Source organism: Abramis brama (genome assembly GCF_963993115.1).
Source record: "Abramis brama genome assembly, chromosome: 17".
In the NCBI taxonomy this organism is placed as follows: Eukaryota; Metazoa; Chordata; class Actinopteri; order Cypriniformes; family Leuciscidae; genus Abramis; species Abramis brama.
Genome location: NC_139979.1, coordinates 32,534,424 through 32,552,499, shown reverse-complemented (window position 1 = coordinate 32,552,499; position 18,076 = coordinate 32,534,424). Strand labels below are relative to the sequence as shown.

Genomic DNA, 18,076 nt, shown 5'->3' with positions numbered 1-18,076 from the left:
GGCTGGTAATTAAAAAAAAAACCCGTCGTTACCCTGTGAGATCAAATTCAGTAAGTTTTAGTCCAATACGATTACATTAACCAGCATTTTCAGGAAAAAGAAAATAATCCCTGGGTCAAAATGACTGGAACACAATGTGAGGATTAAAATGATTGTGCGATGTATACAGAGTTTCATTCCTGACTGTACGATAAATTGATAAATTGTAGTCAAGACATCCAGCCACGATTCAGCGCTGACGAAGCCAGCCACACGAGAAGCAGTGCGACCCGGGACAACTCACAGGAGTCGTATCGTATCTGTACTAGAGGTCTGCAGGGCTTTACACTGAAGCCCGAACCCGAGATCGCTTGACCCGACCAGTGTTAAAACCCGAACCCGAAATCCGTCGCTGTAAAGATGTACCTCCTGTACTCTTGCTACCATAAGCCAACACAGCTTTGCAAGACCTACACTGCACGTAACCGCTGAGCTCCTTACTGGCTGAAACCAGATAAAATAACGCTTTTTAAACATTTAAATAAACACATCAAGTGGTAGAAAATGTGTATGATGTAATGTTTTATTTGATAGCAGCCTACTTTTGACAAAGCTGATTTCTGAAAGATGCAAGAGAAATGCGCTATTGATTTACGTTTTGAGTTTTCACTCGTCTATCATATCGCCTCTCGAGGTTTAAAACATTTAAATATACATATCAAATCGTAGAAAATGTTAATGATGCAGTATTTTATTGCTAGTACTCTTGATAAAGCTCTGATTTCTGAGAGAGGCGTAGACACGGCAGCGCAGCTGTTTGATTTGTGCCTTGCTCAGTTTACTCATTCACTTCACACACACATTATTTAGTCATTTTAGAGGTTTATGTCCCCTGGCTCACTTATTATCCAGAAAACACGCGGAGCTGTAATACGTTTTCCCTCAGTCATTGTTTTAACTTATCATACTCGAAAGAGCGCACAAGAGCAGGAACACATCCGCACAACAGTTCTGTTAATATATAAATGATATATAAACATGCTTCCGCTCTCTTGCACTCTTTCGGCCACAGGACAGCAGACGCCATGCAATGCAAACCTTAACTACATATATCATCAATATATATATATGTATATAGTTTTTCTTAGTTACAAACCCGAACCGAAAGATTATTCATGACATATATCGGGCTTGGGTCGGGCAGCAGACCTCGGCAGTCCAAAATATTGACTTTTAATCACCATACAGGCCAAAGATCACAATAATGAACAAAGTGTAGTCAATGAGTAGAGATGAAACGAAATTTCATATCACAATTATAATGACCAAAATTATCACGGTTATCAATATTTTAAAATGTGCTGTAAATGTTCAAAAAGTACTGATACACACCGAAATAAATGAAATTACATGAACTACATGATTTGTTTGCATGAACTTATATATATCACTAATAATAAGTGTATAAATTAATTATAATAATTACTCTTGCAACGATGGCATGATTTTAAATTAAAATGTTGGGTGGGTGACTTACAACATAAAATGTAATATCTACTAAAATGCACTCACATACTAAATGTTTCAATAAAGTTCTGACAAAAACTTTTATAAAATGATAAACCTCACATTTCTATGGAAGCTTGTTTGTTTCTTCCATGGAGTAACAAATAAAAGAGGACTTTCATAATCGTGACTTTATCTCACAATTCTGACTTTGTTTTCCTTTGCAGTTGTGAGTTTATATCTGACAATTATGAGATGAAAAGTCAGATTTGTGAGTTATTTGTTTTGTTTAATTCCAGAGCTCCTGGATCTGCAGCCGTTGCCTGTGACTGCACTGGGAAACAGGGAGTACGAGAGTCTATACAAGTTCACGCACTTTAATCCCATTCAGACGCAGATCTTCCACACGCTGTACCACACGGACACTAATGTCCTGCTGGGAGCGCCCACCGGCTCCGGGAAAACCATCGCTGCAGAGATGGCCATCTTCAGGGTCTTCAACATGTACCCCACCTCCAAGGTCGTGACCTCTGCTGTGTGTCTGGTGTAGGGTTGGGTATCGTTGAATTTTAATGATTTTCGTTTCCGATTCTTATCGATTCCTAATTTCAAATAGGTAAAAAAAAAAAAAAACTTAGATATCATTCACATTTAGTCTTATTTTAATGTAAGCTTCTTTAGCCTGTTGATTTTCGTTCATGATTTTCAGCTTAAATTCTCACACTCACACAAATACCATAGAAAAACAACTAGCCTAACTTATATAAATGTCATGCATTATTAAAGACAAGTAAACACAATAAAAAATAGCAATAGCAACAAATAGATACAACTGAACAAAGATACGATTGAAATAAACAGTGTTTTAAGATTTTCAGGTACAGAAACTGTAATCAAATGTAAAATAACACTGCATTTCATAAATAACGTACATTACAAATATAGTTAAAAAAGTTATTAAGTAAAGAACTAGTGAATTTCCTCTTTGTCTTCTGTTGTTTGATTAGTGTTATAATAGAGACGATAGCAGGAATATTAGGCTGCTGTCACTTTAAGAGTTGCACGGATCCAATATAGTTACACATGCCTGAAAACAGTGCGGTTTAAAATCACATTTTCTGTGCGCATGTTTTGGATGTGTGTGCAGTACATAAAACAGCGAGCGAGTCGTCTCGCGCTTGAATTGTTTAAAGTCATATTGAAATGCTCACAAAGGAATCGATAACAGGAATCGGAATACAAATTTTATAACAAGCATCCAATTATTTTTCGTTTTTCGATTCCCAACCCTAGTTAGGACGTAGTTTTAGTTCCTATGACTCGGTTTAACGGGCATGTATCCGTGTGAACAGGTGGTCTACATCGCTCCTCTCAAAGCTCTGGTCCGAGAGAGGATTGAGGACTGGAAGATCAGAATCGAAGAGAAGCTCGGGAGGAAGTGAGAGTGTTTATAGATTCTTCTGGCAAATATGTATCTGTTATTATACCCTGACCTTTATTTGCTCATTATCATCCTCGGTGTCTCCAGGGTGGTTGAGTTAACAGGTGACGTTACTCCAGACATGCGGGCCATAGCGCAGGCGGACCTGATCGTCACGACTCCAGAGAAATGGGACGGAGTGAGCCGGAGCTGGCAGAACCGCAGCTACGTGCAGAAAGTGGCGATTCTCATCATAGACGAGATCCATCTCCTGGGTAAACACCCAAATATATACGCAGTCTTTGTCCTTCTTCGCTGAGGGATCAAATTAGTTTGATATGCCTGAACACTCAGACGCCGCACACGCTGATGACGTTTAGATGAATATGTAATGCTGCACGCTTTCCTCTCAATAAAACAATAAACACACAACAAAAATGACAGCAGTTCAGAAAGCATCTGATCACAGTGATCTGGATATGTTTGCACCAGCTCTGCAATTCAGCGGTCAAGATATGTCACATTTATTTATATAGCATTTTATATAGTTGATTTATTTAAAGGTGCAGTGTGTAATTTTTAGCGGCATCTAGTGGTGAGGTTACGAATTGCAACCAACAGAAGTTACGGTGGCCGACAGGAAGTGATGTCATCGTCTGAGACAGTTAAGCAGTGAGGTTTCTTTACAAAGATAAATTAAGAAATTAGGTTTACTTAATTATTCAGTAAAACGATATTTTATAGTGCGAATATTATTGTTTCTTGTTCATCATTGTGTCAGTGTTTTATTCACTGACTTTAGCTAGCTTCTTTGCACGAAGAACAACATAAACGCGTTTGTCCATTCAGGGCCACTGTAGAAACATGTCGATGTAAGCGGACCCGCGGTGTGTGTAGAGAGAATGGCTCATTCTAAGAAAATACAAACATAACAGTTCATTATAAAGGTCTTTATTCACCACTGAAAACATAGTTATGTATATGATATTGCATTTCTGTCAACAGAGCCTCCTAAATATTACACACTGCACCTTTAAAGCAAACAGCTTTACTTGTTATTAAACATTAACAAGTGTTGCTTTCAATTAGAAGTACTGGTTCAGTTTATATTTTAAAGCGGCTCTCCAGTGTTCATGTTTTACTAGCGTCTGACCTCGAAACACTGAACAGAAGAAATGAACTGGAGAAGATTTCCATGTCAAAGTAGGCGGAGCCTCAGAGCCACACCCACCTATTACATCATCATCGCCACAGAGCGATGGTAGATGATGATAGATCGAAGATGTACTTTACTGGAAAGTTCACTTTGGCAAGCTGAGTTTGTTCGAAATGACGCCACACTAGTTCATTCTTCGATTTTTTTGAAGTATTTCTGAGCCTTGAAGTTTCTGCGACACTAGTGGCACCTTAGAAGCATTACAAAAATACAGCATGTTTTGCTGTGTGACACTTCCCCTAACTCAAACATCCCAATCACAGCCCAACATCACTGATGCTCTTGTGTCTGAATGTTAGCAAATCCCAGCATCCATGTTCCAACATCTAGTGGAAGGCTTTCCCAGAGGAGTGTGAACTATTATTCTGCATCAAAGGGCAAACAAACCACGGTTAATGGCCATGGTTTAGAAATGAAATCTTCAACAAGCACATATGAGTCTGGTGTTCAGCTGTCCACATATATGTTTGCCTATGTAATAAAGCTGCTAGCAATGTGTAAAAGTCAAGGACCTTCATATAAATGAATTGGACAGCTTCAGTCCTGAACCGTGTGTAGTTGGATAAGATGATAATACCCCTATATACACGAGTATCTGCATGTATTTACACACATGTATGATTTAATAGACTGATTAAAGATCCTCCTTATTCTTGAAGGATGAATTAGTTTGGTACACACAATTCAGGACATAAAAGGAGTTCTGTTCTCAACAGGCCTGCATTAGTTTTATTATTTTATCCAGACCTACATTAATGTTTATATACATACTCACAATGCAAACAATTGTAGTAGTTGATTATAACGCTACAAGTGAAATGTTTGTTTCTCAAGTTTCAAACAAAAACTGAAATGCCAACACACACACACACACAAAAATGCATAAATATTATTTTAAATCTGCACCATGTAACTTTAAACTAAATTGTCTGTCTATTGGCCACACAAGCAAAACTTCAAATTAGTTCAGAATGGCATGGTAAAGTATGGTTAACCATATGAATCGAGTGGTTTATTCCAGGTGTTCTGAAGAGACACGATTGCTTTAACTCATGAACAGCCTTTTATTCACATATAAACATTAGCACCTTTCACACATAAAGTCTTAAAGTCCCCCTGGAGTCAGTAATTGTATCCCTTAAAACTCATCTTTGATCACCAAAATTACATATTTAAAAGTTTTTTCCTTGAAAAAAATTCTTCATGCCTTAAAATAGCTTGAATGACGATCACACGTTGATCTGATTGGCTACAAGGTAGTTTGTGACGTCAGAAACACCAGCGATTTCAAAGCGTGTTTTTGAGACTGTCTTTGGTTCACTGCAGTTTTAAGGAGAAAATACTCAGCAATGCTGTCGACTTATGAATTTACACATGGTTTGTCTTAAAGCATATTAAAAACACCACATAGACATTTAAACAACATTAAAAGCTTGATTGTCACCACAGAGGGACTTTAACTTGTACATTACATTTGAGAGATCATGATTGATGTGTGAGCAGGAGGTTTTCAAAAAAGCCAGTAAATAATTTCTAATAATAGCATGTAAAAATGGTATTGTTACAGTTTTTTGCATTTCGTTTGCCTTCACAGGTGAGGACAGAGGGCCGGTTCTAGAGGTCATCGTGTCCAGAACCAACTTTATCTCATCGCACACCTCAAAACCAGTCCGTGTGGTGGGACTCTCCACAGCGCTGGCTAATGCTCGCGATCTAGCCGACTGGCTGGGCATCGGACAGGTTACAAACCACCGCAACACACAACCATCTCAACGTTCACACACATACACACCCTTCACATCTCTATCTACTACATTTGATGCAAGACTTGCGATATCCAAATCGCTTTTGGAGGCCATCCATAGACTTTATATACAGGCAAATTAATCTTTTTTCGGGATCAGTGCTCCTTCCTCTTCTCAGATTTGAAATGAGATGCAAATGATTCACGGCAATTCAGATCAAGCAAGAAATCTTGGCGTCCAAATGAGGGTTTTTAAAGTTTTTTTAGAGTTGGAAGTAATTAATGGGTCTTGTTTCGGTGTAATCATGCTTCACTTTCCCCCATAATGATACGGGATGAAGTCAAAAGATATTATCTGAAACACTGCACCATCATTTTCATCCTGTTTCCATTACAGATAGCCGTCCTTTCAGTCATTCTGCGTTTATATGTGTATGTGTTCGCACACACGAGCGCGCGAGGCTCTATAAATAACCAGCACCCGTCTCCCAGCATGCAGCAGCATCAGGGCAGACAGCAGTGGTTATGTAAACGTTGTTTTACTATTGCTGAAATGTCACCCTGCGAGACAGACGGGGAAGGAAGGGCTGGGGGTCTCCATAAATCTGACGTGTGCTGTTTGGACTGAGGCGTCTCTCTAGCTGCCCGATCCATTATCCAGGCCTTTAAATATGTGCACACACGCACCCAGGCCCGGGCCACTTGTGTGAGAGCGTGGTTGTGGGACAGGGGACAATGACGGGCTGTAATTACCCCCAGATGGGCCACTCTGTCAGGCACACAGCCAGCTGGGCACTCCATCTCTCTCTTTATTACTGTCTTTCTGTGTCTTCTCACTTTCTGGCCCTGGTTTTCTTGCATTGTTTTGTGGCGCTGTCCTTATTCATCTGTCTGTATGTCTGTCTGTATTTCAGGTGGGACTGTTTAATTTCCGGCCCTCTGTTCGCCCAGTGCCGTTGGAGGTTCACATCCAGGGTTTTCCTGGGCAACATTATTGCCCTCGGATGGCCAGCATGAACAAACCAGTCTTCCAGGGTACAATACTACAGTAACATTACACACTCACTAAAGGGAAAAGTTCATGCAGAAACACTGAATTGTGTAATAATGTACTCAACAAGTGTTCTAAACGACACATTTGAGTGACCGAAATTGTATCTAAAGTCCTCAAACCTCATTTGTGCTACAATATATATGGAAATTCACAAAAAAGGAGCACAAAAATTATATTTGTTGAGGAATTTTACCCAACTATGTTGACTTATACTTCTGAGAATTCCCTTTTTCATGATTTGTGCTTAAATTTTTTATTGCTGTCAAATTTTATTGCTGATTTGAAATATGGCATTGAAAAACAATCCTGGTAAACCGTTTTGGAGATTTTAGTTCTGTAATGAGGGTTATGCGCAATAAACGTCCGTATTCTGTGAAACCGGTCGCGTCGCTTCCCGTTCAGGTCTTTTGTATGTGCTTCGCCGTTTTACTCAAGATACCTTAAAAGGAGCGAGCAAAGATAATAGCATAACTGATGTCCATTGCATATGCAGATTGGTATTGTTTTTTTTTTTCTCACTAACATTTTTATCTTTAAACTGAATAAAACACCAACATTAAAAGAAATAGATAGCCGTAAAAGTCCATAGATATCGTCATCAGTTGGTACTGTTATAACACTCTCTGACAAGCGGACGCATTGATACCTGTTCTCCTGTTTGTTCATGTGGCGTTCGGCATAAAGCTTACAGCACTAGGGGTGTAATGGTACATGTATTCCTACTGAAAATTGTCGGTGCGGGTCATTTGGTTCAGAACACGCGCACCGGACGAATACAGTTGTTTTAATTAACACACTGTGTGCAGAATGTAATTTCAAACTCCCTCTAGGATTGGAAAATATCATTTATATTGATATACTATATAGTCAAAGTGATTGCTGCCGGATGATTCAAGTCTGAGACATGAGACGTGCTTTATATATGAAGCGCTTCAAACTGAATCATGAGTTTGAAGATGCGGTTTCCCTCAGAGCACAACTTACATCGTATCATTAATACTCGCCTGTAAATTGTACAAATTCATGCAAGTATTTCCATTTCGCAAAAGGATTTTACTGACAGCGAGCGAATTTATGTTCAGCTTTGCAGACTGCGATGAACGAGGCTCGGCACGCTTGGCGTCAAATAGACGGAGCGTATTAGAATAATACAAAGCTTATTCGTATATATTAAAAATATATATATACAATAATCGTATATATAAAACATATTTTGCATCTAAATGTGTGAGCACTTCAAATCTCTTCCTCCAATTACAACAGCTCCATAAACTGCACTGTGTGTTGCTGCCGATTGCTACAATATTGACAGACGTTTTTATTATTTAAAGTCTGACGTAATTTTTCTTTTTCAGCAAACCATTGTTTAATAAAAAAAAAATTAAAATAGGGGATTTTTTTCGCCCTGTTGTTTCAAAACATACCAGATCGTGGCTTCAAAACCATTTCTGTCATTTTTGTGTGCCGTTACACCCCTAAAATGGAAGGTCACCAGCTGAACTGACTTGCCTAAAAGCAACTTGAGACAAATTCATCTTTTGTACTTTTACCAAAATTTGACTTTTTATCATCTTGCATTTTTATTGCTTTTGTGTTTTGTTCGTTTTTGTATTATGTTTTTTTGGGGGGGCTTTTCATGCATTTTGATTGATACATTTATATTTGGACTCTCTCTATTTCCACTATCCTGCAGCCATTCGCACACATTCTCCAGCCAAACCGGTCCTCATATTCGTGTCCTCACGCCGGCAGACGCGGCTCACGGCGCTGGACCTCATTGCGTTTCTGGCTACAGAAGATGACCCCAAACAGTGGCTCCACCAGGATGAGAGAGAGGTCAGAGTTCATCCTCTACAGTGGTTTTACTTAATCAGACTGCTTTCTAGATTCTTTTTAAATTTACAAGAAAAAATATCTGGGTTACTTTTTTAATCAAGTAGCGCATGTAAAAAATTGCATTTATTGTCTGACGCTTCTTCTGTCCCTGTGTTGAGTTTGGGAGTAGGTGTGTGTGTGTGTGAGCAGGATATGGGTGTTGTAGTTCTAGAGTGTGAGCATGCGAGATCTTTGGAGTAGTAGTTTTGCTTTCTCACGATGTTTCTGTTGTGAAAGGGACTAGGGACTTACGCTAAAAACGCTAATAAAAAACCCAGCGTAATCCAAAAGTTTCCATAAAAAGTAACTAAGTAACATAATTCATTACTTTTTAGGGAGTAACTCAATGTTGTATATGTTAACTTAAATATTATATATGCTAAAGAGACCATATTATGCCCTGATTATTTTACAGTCTTGATGTTGTTTTCAGGCTCTTCTAGAACAGGTTTTCCTGCTTGAATGTTGATTATTTTCCTCATATTCTCCATTGTTGCGGCTCCTCTCTTCCCAGTCTGTCAGTAACGCTCTGTTTACTTCCTGTCTCTATGAAGCCCCTCCTTCTGAAAAGCACACTGTGCTCTGATTGGTCGGCTGGAGCAGTGTGTTGCGATTGGTCGAGCGGTCGAGTGTGTTTAGGAAATGTCCCGCCCCTTACCACATGATGTATTAGTATAAGTTATGGTAACAAATACATATAGCTAATGTTAACATATACGACCTTATTACAAAGTGTTACCTAAATATTAAAGCTGAGTGCCTTTTATTTAAAAGATAAATAAAACGGCCAATCTTTTCAGGCAAAACATTTAACAAAAAGTAGGTTTTAAAAGATAAAACGATAGATATATTGTTGAAGGTAAAATACAAAATTATAATGACGATTCGTGGTTGTGAAGCACTCGTGGAAAATGTTGATAATTAATGTGATTTTCAAATGACTGCCGCACATCTGAATAGAAAAGTCATTGGAAAATGTCAGTTCTGAGAAAACTGTATTGTTCAGGCATGCAGATGTTTCTCATAGATTATTCACGATAGCTTTGGCATCAAAGATCTCGTTTGCGATCTGCAGCATTCCTCAGTTCTTCTGCTTCGCTACTGTTGTTATTTCTGTGGTGTCGTGTGTTCTCTCTTCCTCAGTATCTCTTTATCTGTGATTACAGTACGGCTTCTGGTGCAAAAGCCTGTGTCATCTCTCATTAAATTCCTCTTTCCGTTCCACTGCATGCCTTCAGATCACTTCAAGATGTGGACAAACAGCTTTTTTCTGCTCGCCGTCACAGATGTGTGCTAATATTTTCAAAGCACTCGATTAGAGAGCTATTCAGGGGGAAAAGGGAATGGTTTCTCATCCCAATCACAAAGTAATCACATAAAAATTGCAGCCTTACGGAGGTGATAATTTCTTTAATAGTGTACGCATGACACACACACACACACACTCTTGTGTTACAGAGAGCGGAAATACATCATCAGTGTGTTTTCTTGAACACATGTTCTGTGAAGACTGCAAACCAAAATAAAATAGCCTAGGCCTACTTGATAATATATATATATATTGAAATTGGAGATTTTCTGCTATTCTGAATTAACAGGAATTGTTTTGTCTGCTGAACAAAATAAATTGTATATAAATGAATAGCAACGTTAGAAAAAATAAAATAAAAATCATATAACGATCAAGAAATCCAGAAAAATAAATGTGGATATCTAGGGCAATGTGAAATATAGGCCTATTTGTCATATTTCCAGATGATTATCGTTATTATTATGACTGTTATAATCGACATTGCGATACTTGCCACACATCAGCGATATACAATAATGTTGTGGTATTGCCCGGCCCTAATGACGAACGAATAAAGCTGGATTCACGCGTTAAAGCGGACATCAGGGCGGGATATTAGAGAGAGCCTTTACTGCCCTGACCAAAACCCAGTTTGGAGCAAATTGATCTTTATTAATTCATGTTAATTAATTCATCTATACTCTTGTTTTCTTCATAGTAAAATGGCAGTGACGCACAAATTAAATAGGTTATAGTGTGCATGGTAACACTTTATTTTACAGTGTCCTTGTTACATATGTTACATGTACGTACCATAGTAATAACAGTAAATTATGCATAATTACATGCAACTAACCCTCAACCAAACCCTAACCCTATAGTAAGTACATGTAGTTGCTTAATATTGCTCAGTACTTAAATATATAATGACACTGTAACAATGACACCTTAAAATACAGTGTAACCAAAGTTTCTTGTGCGCACGCAATAGTTTCTCGTGAGCATGTGAAAGTCTGTATATTTTTTTGTTTTAAAGGTCCCTTTAGGGGCTCAGTACTTGTGACTGCTGATGATTAAAAGATTCTGGTAACAGTTCTGATACTGGCTTTTGAATTTGAAACTAAAGAAAATAGTGGAGGAAAAAAAGATCATTGTTCATAAAGGCATAATTTCAGTTCTGATTCAGTACTCATAAAATGAGCAAATATCACTTAATCTGATTGTCAAATAATAAACAGTCAGAAAAAGTATATCATTTTTAGCAAGGCAATACAAATATATGACCCTAACTATTCAAATAACAGTTAAGTTACTACATCTTCAGAAGATTTATCATATATAGTGTATATATGGTGCTTTACTGGTGTGTGTGTATGTGTTGCTATGATAGTAATACCAGTCATTTTTGATCTTGTGGGGAATTCTTTATTTATTTTGGTCCCCTTGAGAAAAACAGCTTTAAATCATACAAATTTATGTTTTTTCTAAATGTAAAAACGCAGAAAGTGTTCTGTTATGGGTCGGTTTAATTATTTGTGTAAGAGGAGAGACATACAGTATAAACAGCATTACGTCTATAGAGAGTCCCCATAAAACATGAAAACCCAACGTGTGTGTGTGTGTGTGTGTGTGTAGAGAACTGCTATTGTGTGGAAAAGAGCTTGTTAAGATTCTTTGAAATGTCTCTTGTTGTGTGCCATCGGGGGAAAACTGCATACGGCTTTGGAACAATGTTGAGAGAATGTAAATACACCAGCATTCATCTTCAGACGGCCTGTGAGGCTCATGCGTGTGCGTGTGCTGAGAGTGTGTGTGTGTGTGTGCTCCAGTGATATACGGGGCGTCCCGCTGTTTCACTGCACTGAAGCGTGTAACGGCTCGAGCTCCTGCGGTGTGACTGACAGCCAGCAGCACTTCCTCACTTCTCCGTGTGTTCCCACTGTTCCCTGTCCTAACAGCTCCATCTCTTCTGTGTTCGTGTCTTCATGAATAAAGTGCACAGTGCCGATGTTTGTCAAGCCAAGTCACCTTTATTTATATAGCAAGGTAACACTTTATTTTAGTGTCCTTGTTACATATGTTACATGTGCTTACCATAGTAATAACAGTAAATTATGCAGAATTACATGCAACTAATCCTAATCCTACCCTAACCCTATAGTAAGTACATGTAGTTGCTTAATATTACTCAGTATTTAAATATATAACTACACTGTAACAACGACACCTTAAAATAAAGTGTAACCTATAGCACTTTTTACTATACAGATTGATTCAAAGCAGCTTTACAGAGATAACAGGAAAATAATGAACAAAGTTTGTTTCTAGAAGATAATAGTGTCACAGTCCAGCTTAAGCAAGTTCAGTGATGCTTCATTTGTTTTGCAGACAGAGCAATAATATTGTTGAATATTAAACTAAATGTCCCCAACTAAGCAAGCCAAAAGCCAATGGCAACAAAGGTGAAAAAGGCGACAGTGGCAAGGAACCAAAACTCATCAAATGTGTGTTTTGTTAGATGACCGATATCATTTCCACTGCAAGAGACTCAAACCTGAAGCTGACGCTGGCGTTCGGGATCGGGATGCATCACGCAGGACTTCACGAGCGGGATAGGAAGACCGTGGAAGAGCTCTTCGTCAACTGTAAGATCCAGGTGAGACCAACAGATCAACCGTTTCCACACTCATTCCCAACGCGCTTTGGAATAAATCGAACGTAGGAACTGGGTTTGGGTAAATACCCGTCAGCTGAGCCATTATACAAGCATCGTACAGTTACTGATTTCCAAACGTTCTTCTTGCTGTTCTCATGGGTTTATGTCTTCAGTGGCTTGGCTGTAAAAACATTAATGGTTATGTTGATATAATGCAAATGTGATATTTCACACATCAATATATTGCAGAACAGTTTAGCATGGGAAACACTTCTGAAGTTCAGTTTATATAGACATTTCACAGGTGTTTTTGACAGAAGTCTCGTCTGCTCACCAGCGCTGCATTTATTTGATCAAAAATACAGTAAAATCAATAATATTGTGAAATATTATTACAATTTAAAACAGCTGTTTTCTATGTTATTCCTGTGATCAAAGCTGATTTTCAGCATCATTACTCCAGTCTTCAGTGTCACATGATCCTTCAGAAATCAGTCTGATATGATGATTTGATGCTCAAAAAAAATCTGATTATTTTTAGTATTGAAACCAGTTGTGCTGGTCAATTTATTTATTCATTTATTTGTTTTTTTCAGGATTCTTTGAGGAACATAAAGTTAAAAAGAACAGCATTTATCTGAAATGGATAGCTTTAATGTTGTTAGAAGAGAGTGCTTAATCTTAAAATGTCTTGCATTCAGTTTGATCAAAATTTAGGCCATAGAACGTCTTAAATATCTTAAATTGTATAACAATTAGGTGATTAATTATCATCAAAAGGCGATGATGGGCTTCTCTGTTACAGGAAGGAAAGAATAATTATTTTACACAGTGATTCAATATATAGATTTTACTAGTGTCCGCACAGTTTAAGCACATTATGATTATATCAGCAAAATTCAATATCTGTCACCCTCTCATTTGTTTGCAGCTAGTACGTAAACAAATTTCAATACATATGTATATATTGACTAAAACATTTATTGAGAATTTAAAACTTGCAGTTATGCAACTTCACAGTTGAATGTAATAAAACTTTTAGATGCATGATTTATTTTGAAATCGTATGGGTTTGCTCTGTATGGACATACAATATACATTTTTCTTAAAAAGTCTTAAATATGATTTGAAACACTCTGCAGAGACCTTGATACAAGTGTCTAGTGTCACTTCTTTATTCATCTGCTATTTTACCAGGAATAATCCCATTGGGATATAACAGTCTTCTACCAGGGAGTCCTGGTCAAAATGGCAGCACAAAAAATGTTGTTTTATTTTATTTTGTATTATTTTAATTTAGATTACAAAGCCAGAAATATAAGACAAGTCTTTTCCAGCAATCATATGAACATTACGTAAAACATGCACGATTCCTTCAGGTAGGACTCTAAAGTTTTCTACAAATATTTAAAGATGGGAGAGCTCCTAACATGGTAATACTCTGCATTTCTTCTGTTTAATTGAATGCACCATTATTGAATTAAAGTATTAATTTCTTTCAAAAATAAAAAAATCGTCCTGTCCCTAACTTTCCCAGCGATACTGAAATCTGATCACGAGTGCTCACAGGAAGACTCTTTATCACCCGGTGTAAACGGCAGGCTGTCTCGCATGACGACTTGTGATGCTAATATCAAGCGTGAACAGAGTTGACATCATTGAATCAGCTCTGATTTCTCACAATAACTATTTCAGTGTTATCTTCTGGGAGTGGGGACATTTTCAGCTCTTCCCAAAAACATATGGATTATATGCAGGGTTTGAAATTAACACTCGCCAAATCCGGGTAAAGATCGTCTGTGACGCTGTCAAATCAATAGCCAATTTGTTACTTATTATGTTTACTCTCTTTGCTGGGGAAGTTTGTGTAAGCCAAATCTGCTCAGATTTAGCGCAAATCCTGATATCATGATATATAAAATACAGCGTATTACGCAGAATCTGCTCATATCTGCTTACTTGAACACACACGTCACTTCGCAACACATAACGGCACGCTTGTTCATTTGCATTGAAGCAAAAGTGAAGATTAAAAAGCATTTGGTTGACAGACATTGTTATTTTCCAACAACCTACATTTTTTGATGTTCTTTGTGCTGTACTGATCTGTCCACCTAAAACACATTTTTGGTGATGGGGATGAAAGAGGAAGGAGGAGATGGCTGGATGGCAGGATTTTGTTTGAATAAGAAATGAATGTATGAAATCCAAATGTATACACTTTTTCTCTTTGGCTAGTAGAAGTTCTGAATGTAACTTAAAAATTGAGTGGCCAAATTGGCCGGTGAGTGATAAAGTTAATTTCAAACCCTGATTATATAGGAAACTGTAAAACAGCATGTCAGGCCTACAAACACACTAGTGATTTGTTGAAATACTCCGACTTCACCCATCCGTGTCCCTGTGTGTCCTGTGTAAGGTGTTGATAGCGACGAGCACACTAGCGTGGGGCGTTAACTTCCCCGCACACCTGGTGATCGTGAAGGGCACAGAATACTACGACGGGAAGACCCACCGCTACGTGGATTACCCCATAACAGGTAACATCTGTTTTTACATCTGTGTGTGTGTGGGTTTCCGCAGACTGTCCAATGTCATTGATCTCTATCATTTCCATTCCAGATGTTCTTCAGATGATGGGTCGAGCGGGACGGCCCCAGTTCGATGACCAGGGCAAGGCTGTTATCCTTGTGCATGACATCAAGAAGGACTTCTATAAGAAGTTCTTGTACGAGCCGTTCCCTGTGGAGTCGAGGTGTGTACAGAGCAATGCATCTCTCACTGTTTCGGTTTAGGACTAGGACTCGCACTTAAACTGATTTGGCTTTTCGCGATTTTGAAATTGCAACGGCTGCGATTATTTGTTATGTTGTTGAGTTTGAGTCTCTTATAATGTGCATTGGAAAAAGCAACACGCGTCAAACATCTTTCCAAACATGAGAGGCATTTATGAACTTCTTGTCCAGCATAAGACAACATTTAATAACATGCTTTTACTCCAGACTCACTTCATAAGGACAGTTGAGCTCCTCCTTCTGTGAGATGATGTGCTTCTCACACAGAATAAGGCAGTCGTGTGTTTATTAGTCATGTTTAATCAAAGCGTTTCAATCTTCTGTTTATTCAGATACAGCGACAGGGATTTCCTGGAATGACGTGTGTTATCGTACTTCTGCGGGGCATATTTGACGTGTGTGTGTGTGTGTGAGATGCCCTCTGGTGTTCAGATGGAGCAGCATTTGCGCATAAAATAATCGTTGTGTTTAATTGTGCAGCTCTAATCAGGACTGTGATTTTGACAGAAGTGTGCGTCTTCTTCTCTCTGTCTCCTCAGTCTTCTGAGTGTCCTCTCCGACCACTTGAATGCAGAAATCGCAGCAGGAACAGTCGCCTCAAAGCAAGACGCCATGGATTACATCACCTGGACATACTTCTTCCGCAGGCTGGTCATGAACCCGAGGTACAGCATGTGCTTTTGAGTCTCATCGGTGACGGCATACGGCTGAACTTTTCAGATTCACATTCCTCTATTTGTCATTGTTATGGTCTACATAAAAACGAAATTGTGTTTCACACATCCACCACTCAGTAATTCAGCGCAAAATAATTGATTATAAAAATAAGCTGCTAATATATAATTGAAAGTCAAGTCACCTTTATTTATATAGCGCTTTTTAGTGTTTCAAAGCAGCTTTACAGAGATGACAGGAAAATAATACAACAAAGTTTCTTTCCAGAGGAAAATAGCGTCACAGTCCAGCTTTAGTAAGTTCAGTGATGGTTCATTTCTGTTGTAAAAAGTTATTAAGTTAGTTCATTTATATATATATCCGCTCTGGAGAAAACCGTGATGTCCTTGTCCAGCTCAGTTCAGTTCTCACATAATGGTGTCAATGCAGACAGAGCAATAATATTGTTGAATATGAGATTTTGCTGTCTGAGACAAATTTTGCAAGTCCTAAAAGATTCCTCTGATCCTGGGCTAAAATCTGAAGTATTTGATCGTTAGTTTGACATGTTGACCGACAGCCGATTAATGACCGTTGCGCAAACAAGATTTGACTCTCAGTCCTGCAGTGACTTCTCCTACGACCACCGTCAGAGTGTCTTCGTTTTTCAAGACAAGCCGTGACCAAAAGTAACATTAGAGATTTCTTTGTAGCCACCATTTCAATCCCGTGTGTAATGAAGCTCACTGTGAACGTGCGTGTCATTGATTGATGATGTAAAACAACTTTTCTGTCGTACAGTGTGACATTAATAACAGCTGAGATCCTACAGTGTGACACGGCTTACAGCGAGGATCATGGTCATACAGTCTGACAAGCAACAGTCGTAAAGGACTATTAGAAACCGGCTTTAGTTGTAGTGGTCTATATATACAGCTCTGGAAAAAAAAGAGACCACTGCAAAATGATCAGTTTCTTTGGTTTTACTATTTATAGGTATGTGTTTGGGTAAAATTAACATTTTTGTTTTATTTTATAAACTACTGACAACATTTCTCCCAAATTCCAAATAAAAATATTGTCATTTAGAGCATTTATTTGCAGAAAACGACAACTGGTCAAAATAACAAAAAAAGATGCAGTGTTGTCAGACCTCGAATAATGGAAAGAAAATAAGTTCATATTCATTTTTAAACAACACAATACTAATGTTTTAACTCAATAAAAGTTATTATATTTACAGTTTATTTTATTTTATAAAAGTTTATTATATTACAAGCAATATTTGGTGGAATAACCCTGATTTCAATCACAGCTTTCATGCGTCTTGGCATGCTCTCCAGCAGTCTTTCACACTGATGTTGGGTGACTTTATGCCACTCCTGGTGCAGAAACTCAAGCAGCTCGGCTTTGTTTGATGGCTTATGGCCATCCATCTTCCTCTTGATCACATTCCAGAGGTTTTCAATGGGGTTCAGGTCTGGAGATTGGGCTGGCCTCTCCAGGTCTCCGTCAAACCATTAGACGACCAGGTGTTGGACAAAGCTGAAAACTGGACTCATCAGAGAAGATGTCCTCTACAGTCCAATCCTTATGGTCTTTTGCAAACCTCAGCCTGGCTCTTCTTTGCTTCTCATTGATGAAGGGCTTGTTTCTAGCTTTGCACGACGTCAGCCCTGGCCCTAGGAGCCGGTTTCGAAGCGTCCTCGCCTTGCACTTCACCCCAGCTGCCGTTTGCCATTCGTTTTGTAGGTCACTTGATGTCATCTTACGGTTGTTGAGGGACATTCGAATGAGTTGGCGGTCATCCCGGTCAGTGGAGAGTCGTTTACGCCCTCTGCCGGTCTGTAGCTGTGTTGTCCCCGATGTCTGATGCTTGACCTTGT

The 18,076-nt window shown here is 38.5% G+C and overlaps 1 protein-coding gene across 1 annotated transcript in view; it reads left to right on the top strand.

Annotated features, from left to right (window-relative positions):
- ascc3 (activating signal cointegrator 1 complex subunit 3) overlaps window positions 1-18,076 on the top strand; it is a 224,412-nt gene that overhangs the window by 173,946 nt on the left and 32,390 nt on the right. The window contains exons 25-34 of the mRNA XM_084088603.1: window positions 1,785-2,005; window positions 2,838-2,923; window positions 3,014-3,180; window positions 5,716-5,861; window positions 6,780-6,900; window positions 8,613-8,755; window positions 12,604-12,741; window positions 15,161-15,281; window positions 15,364-15,496; window positions 16,076-16,201. Coding sequence (XP_083944729.1) covers window positions 1,785-2,005; window positions 2,838-2,923; window positions 3,014-3,180; window positions 5,716-5,861; window positions 6,780-6,900; window positions 8,613-8,755; window positions 12,604-12,741; window positions 15,161-15,281; window positions 15,364-15,496; window positions 16,076-16,201 — 1,402 coding nt within the window. The remainder of the gene's footprint in view (window positions 1-1,784; window positions 2,006-2,837; window positions 2,924-3,013; window positions 3,181-5,715; window positions 5,862-6,779; window positions 6,901-8,612; window positions 8,756-12,603; window positions 12,742-15,160; window positions 15,282-15,363; window positions 15,497-16,075; window positions 16,202-18,076) is intronic.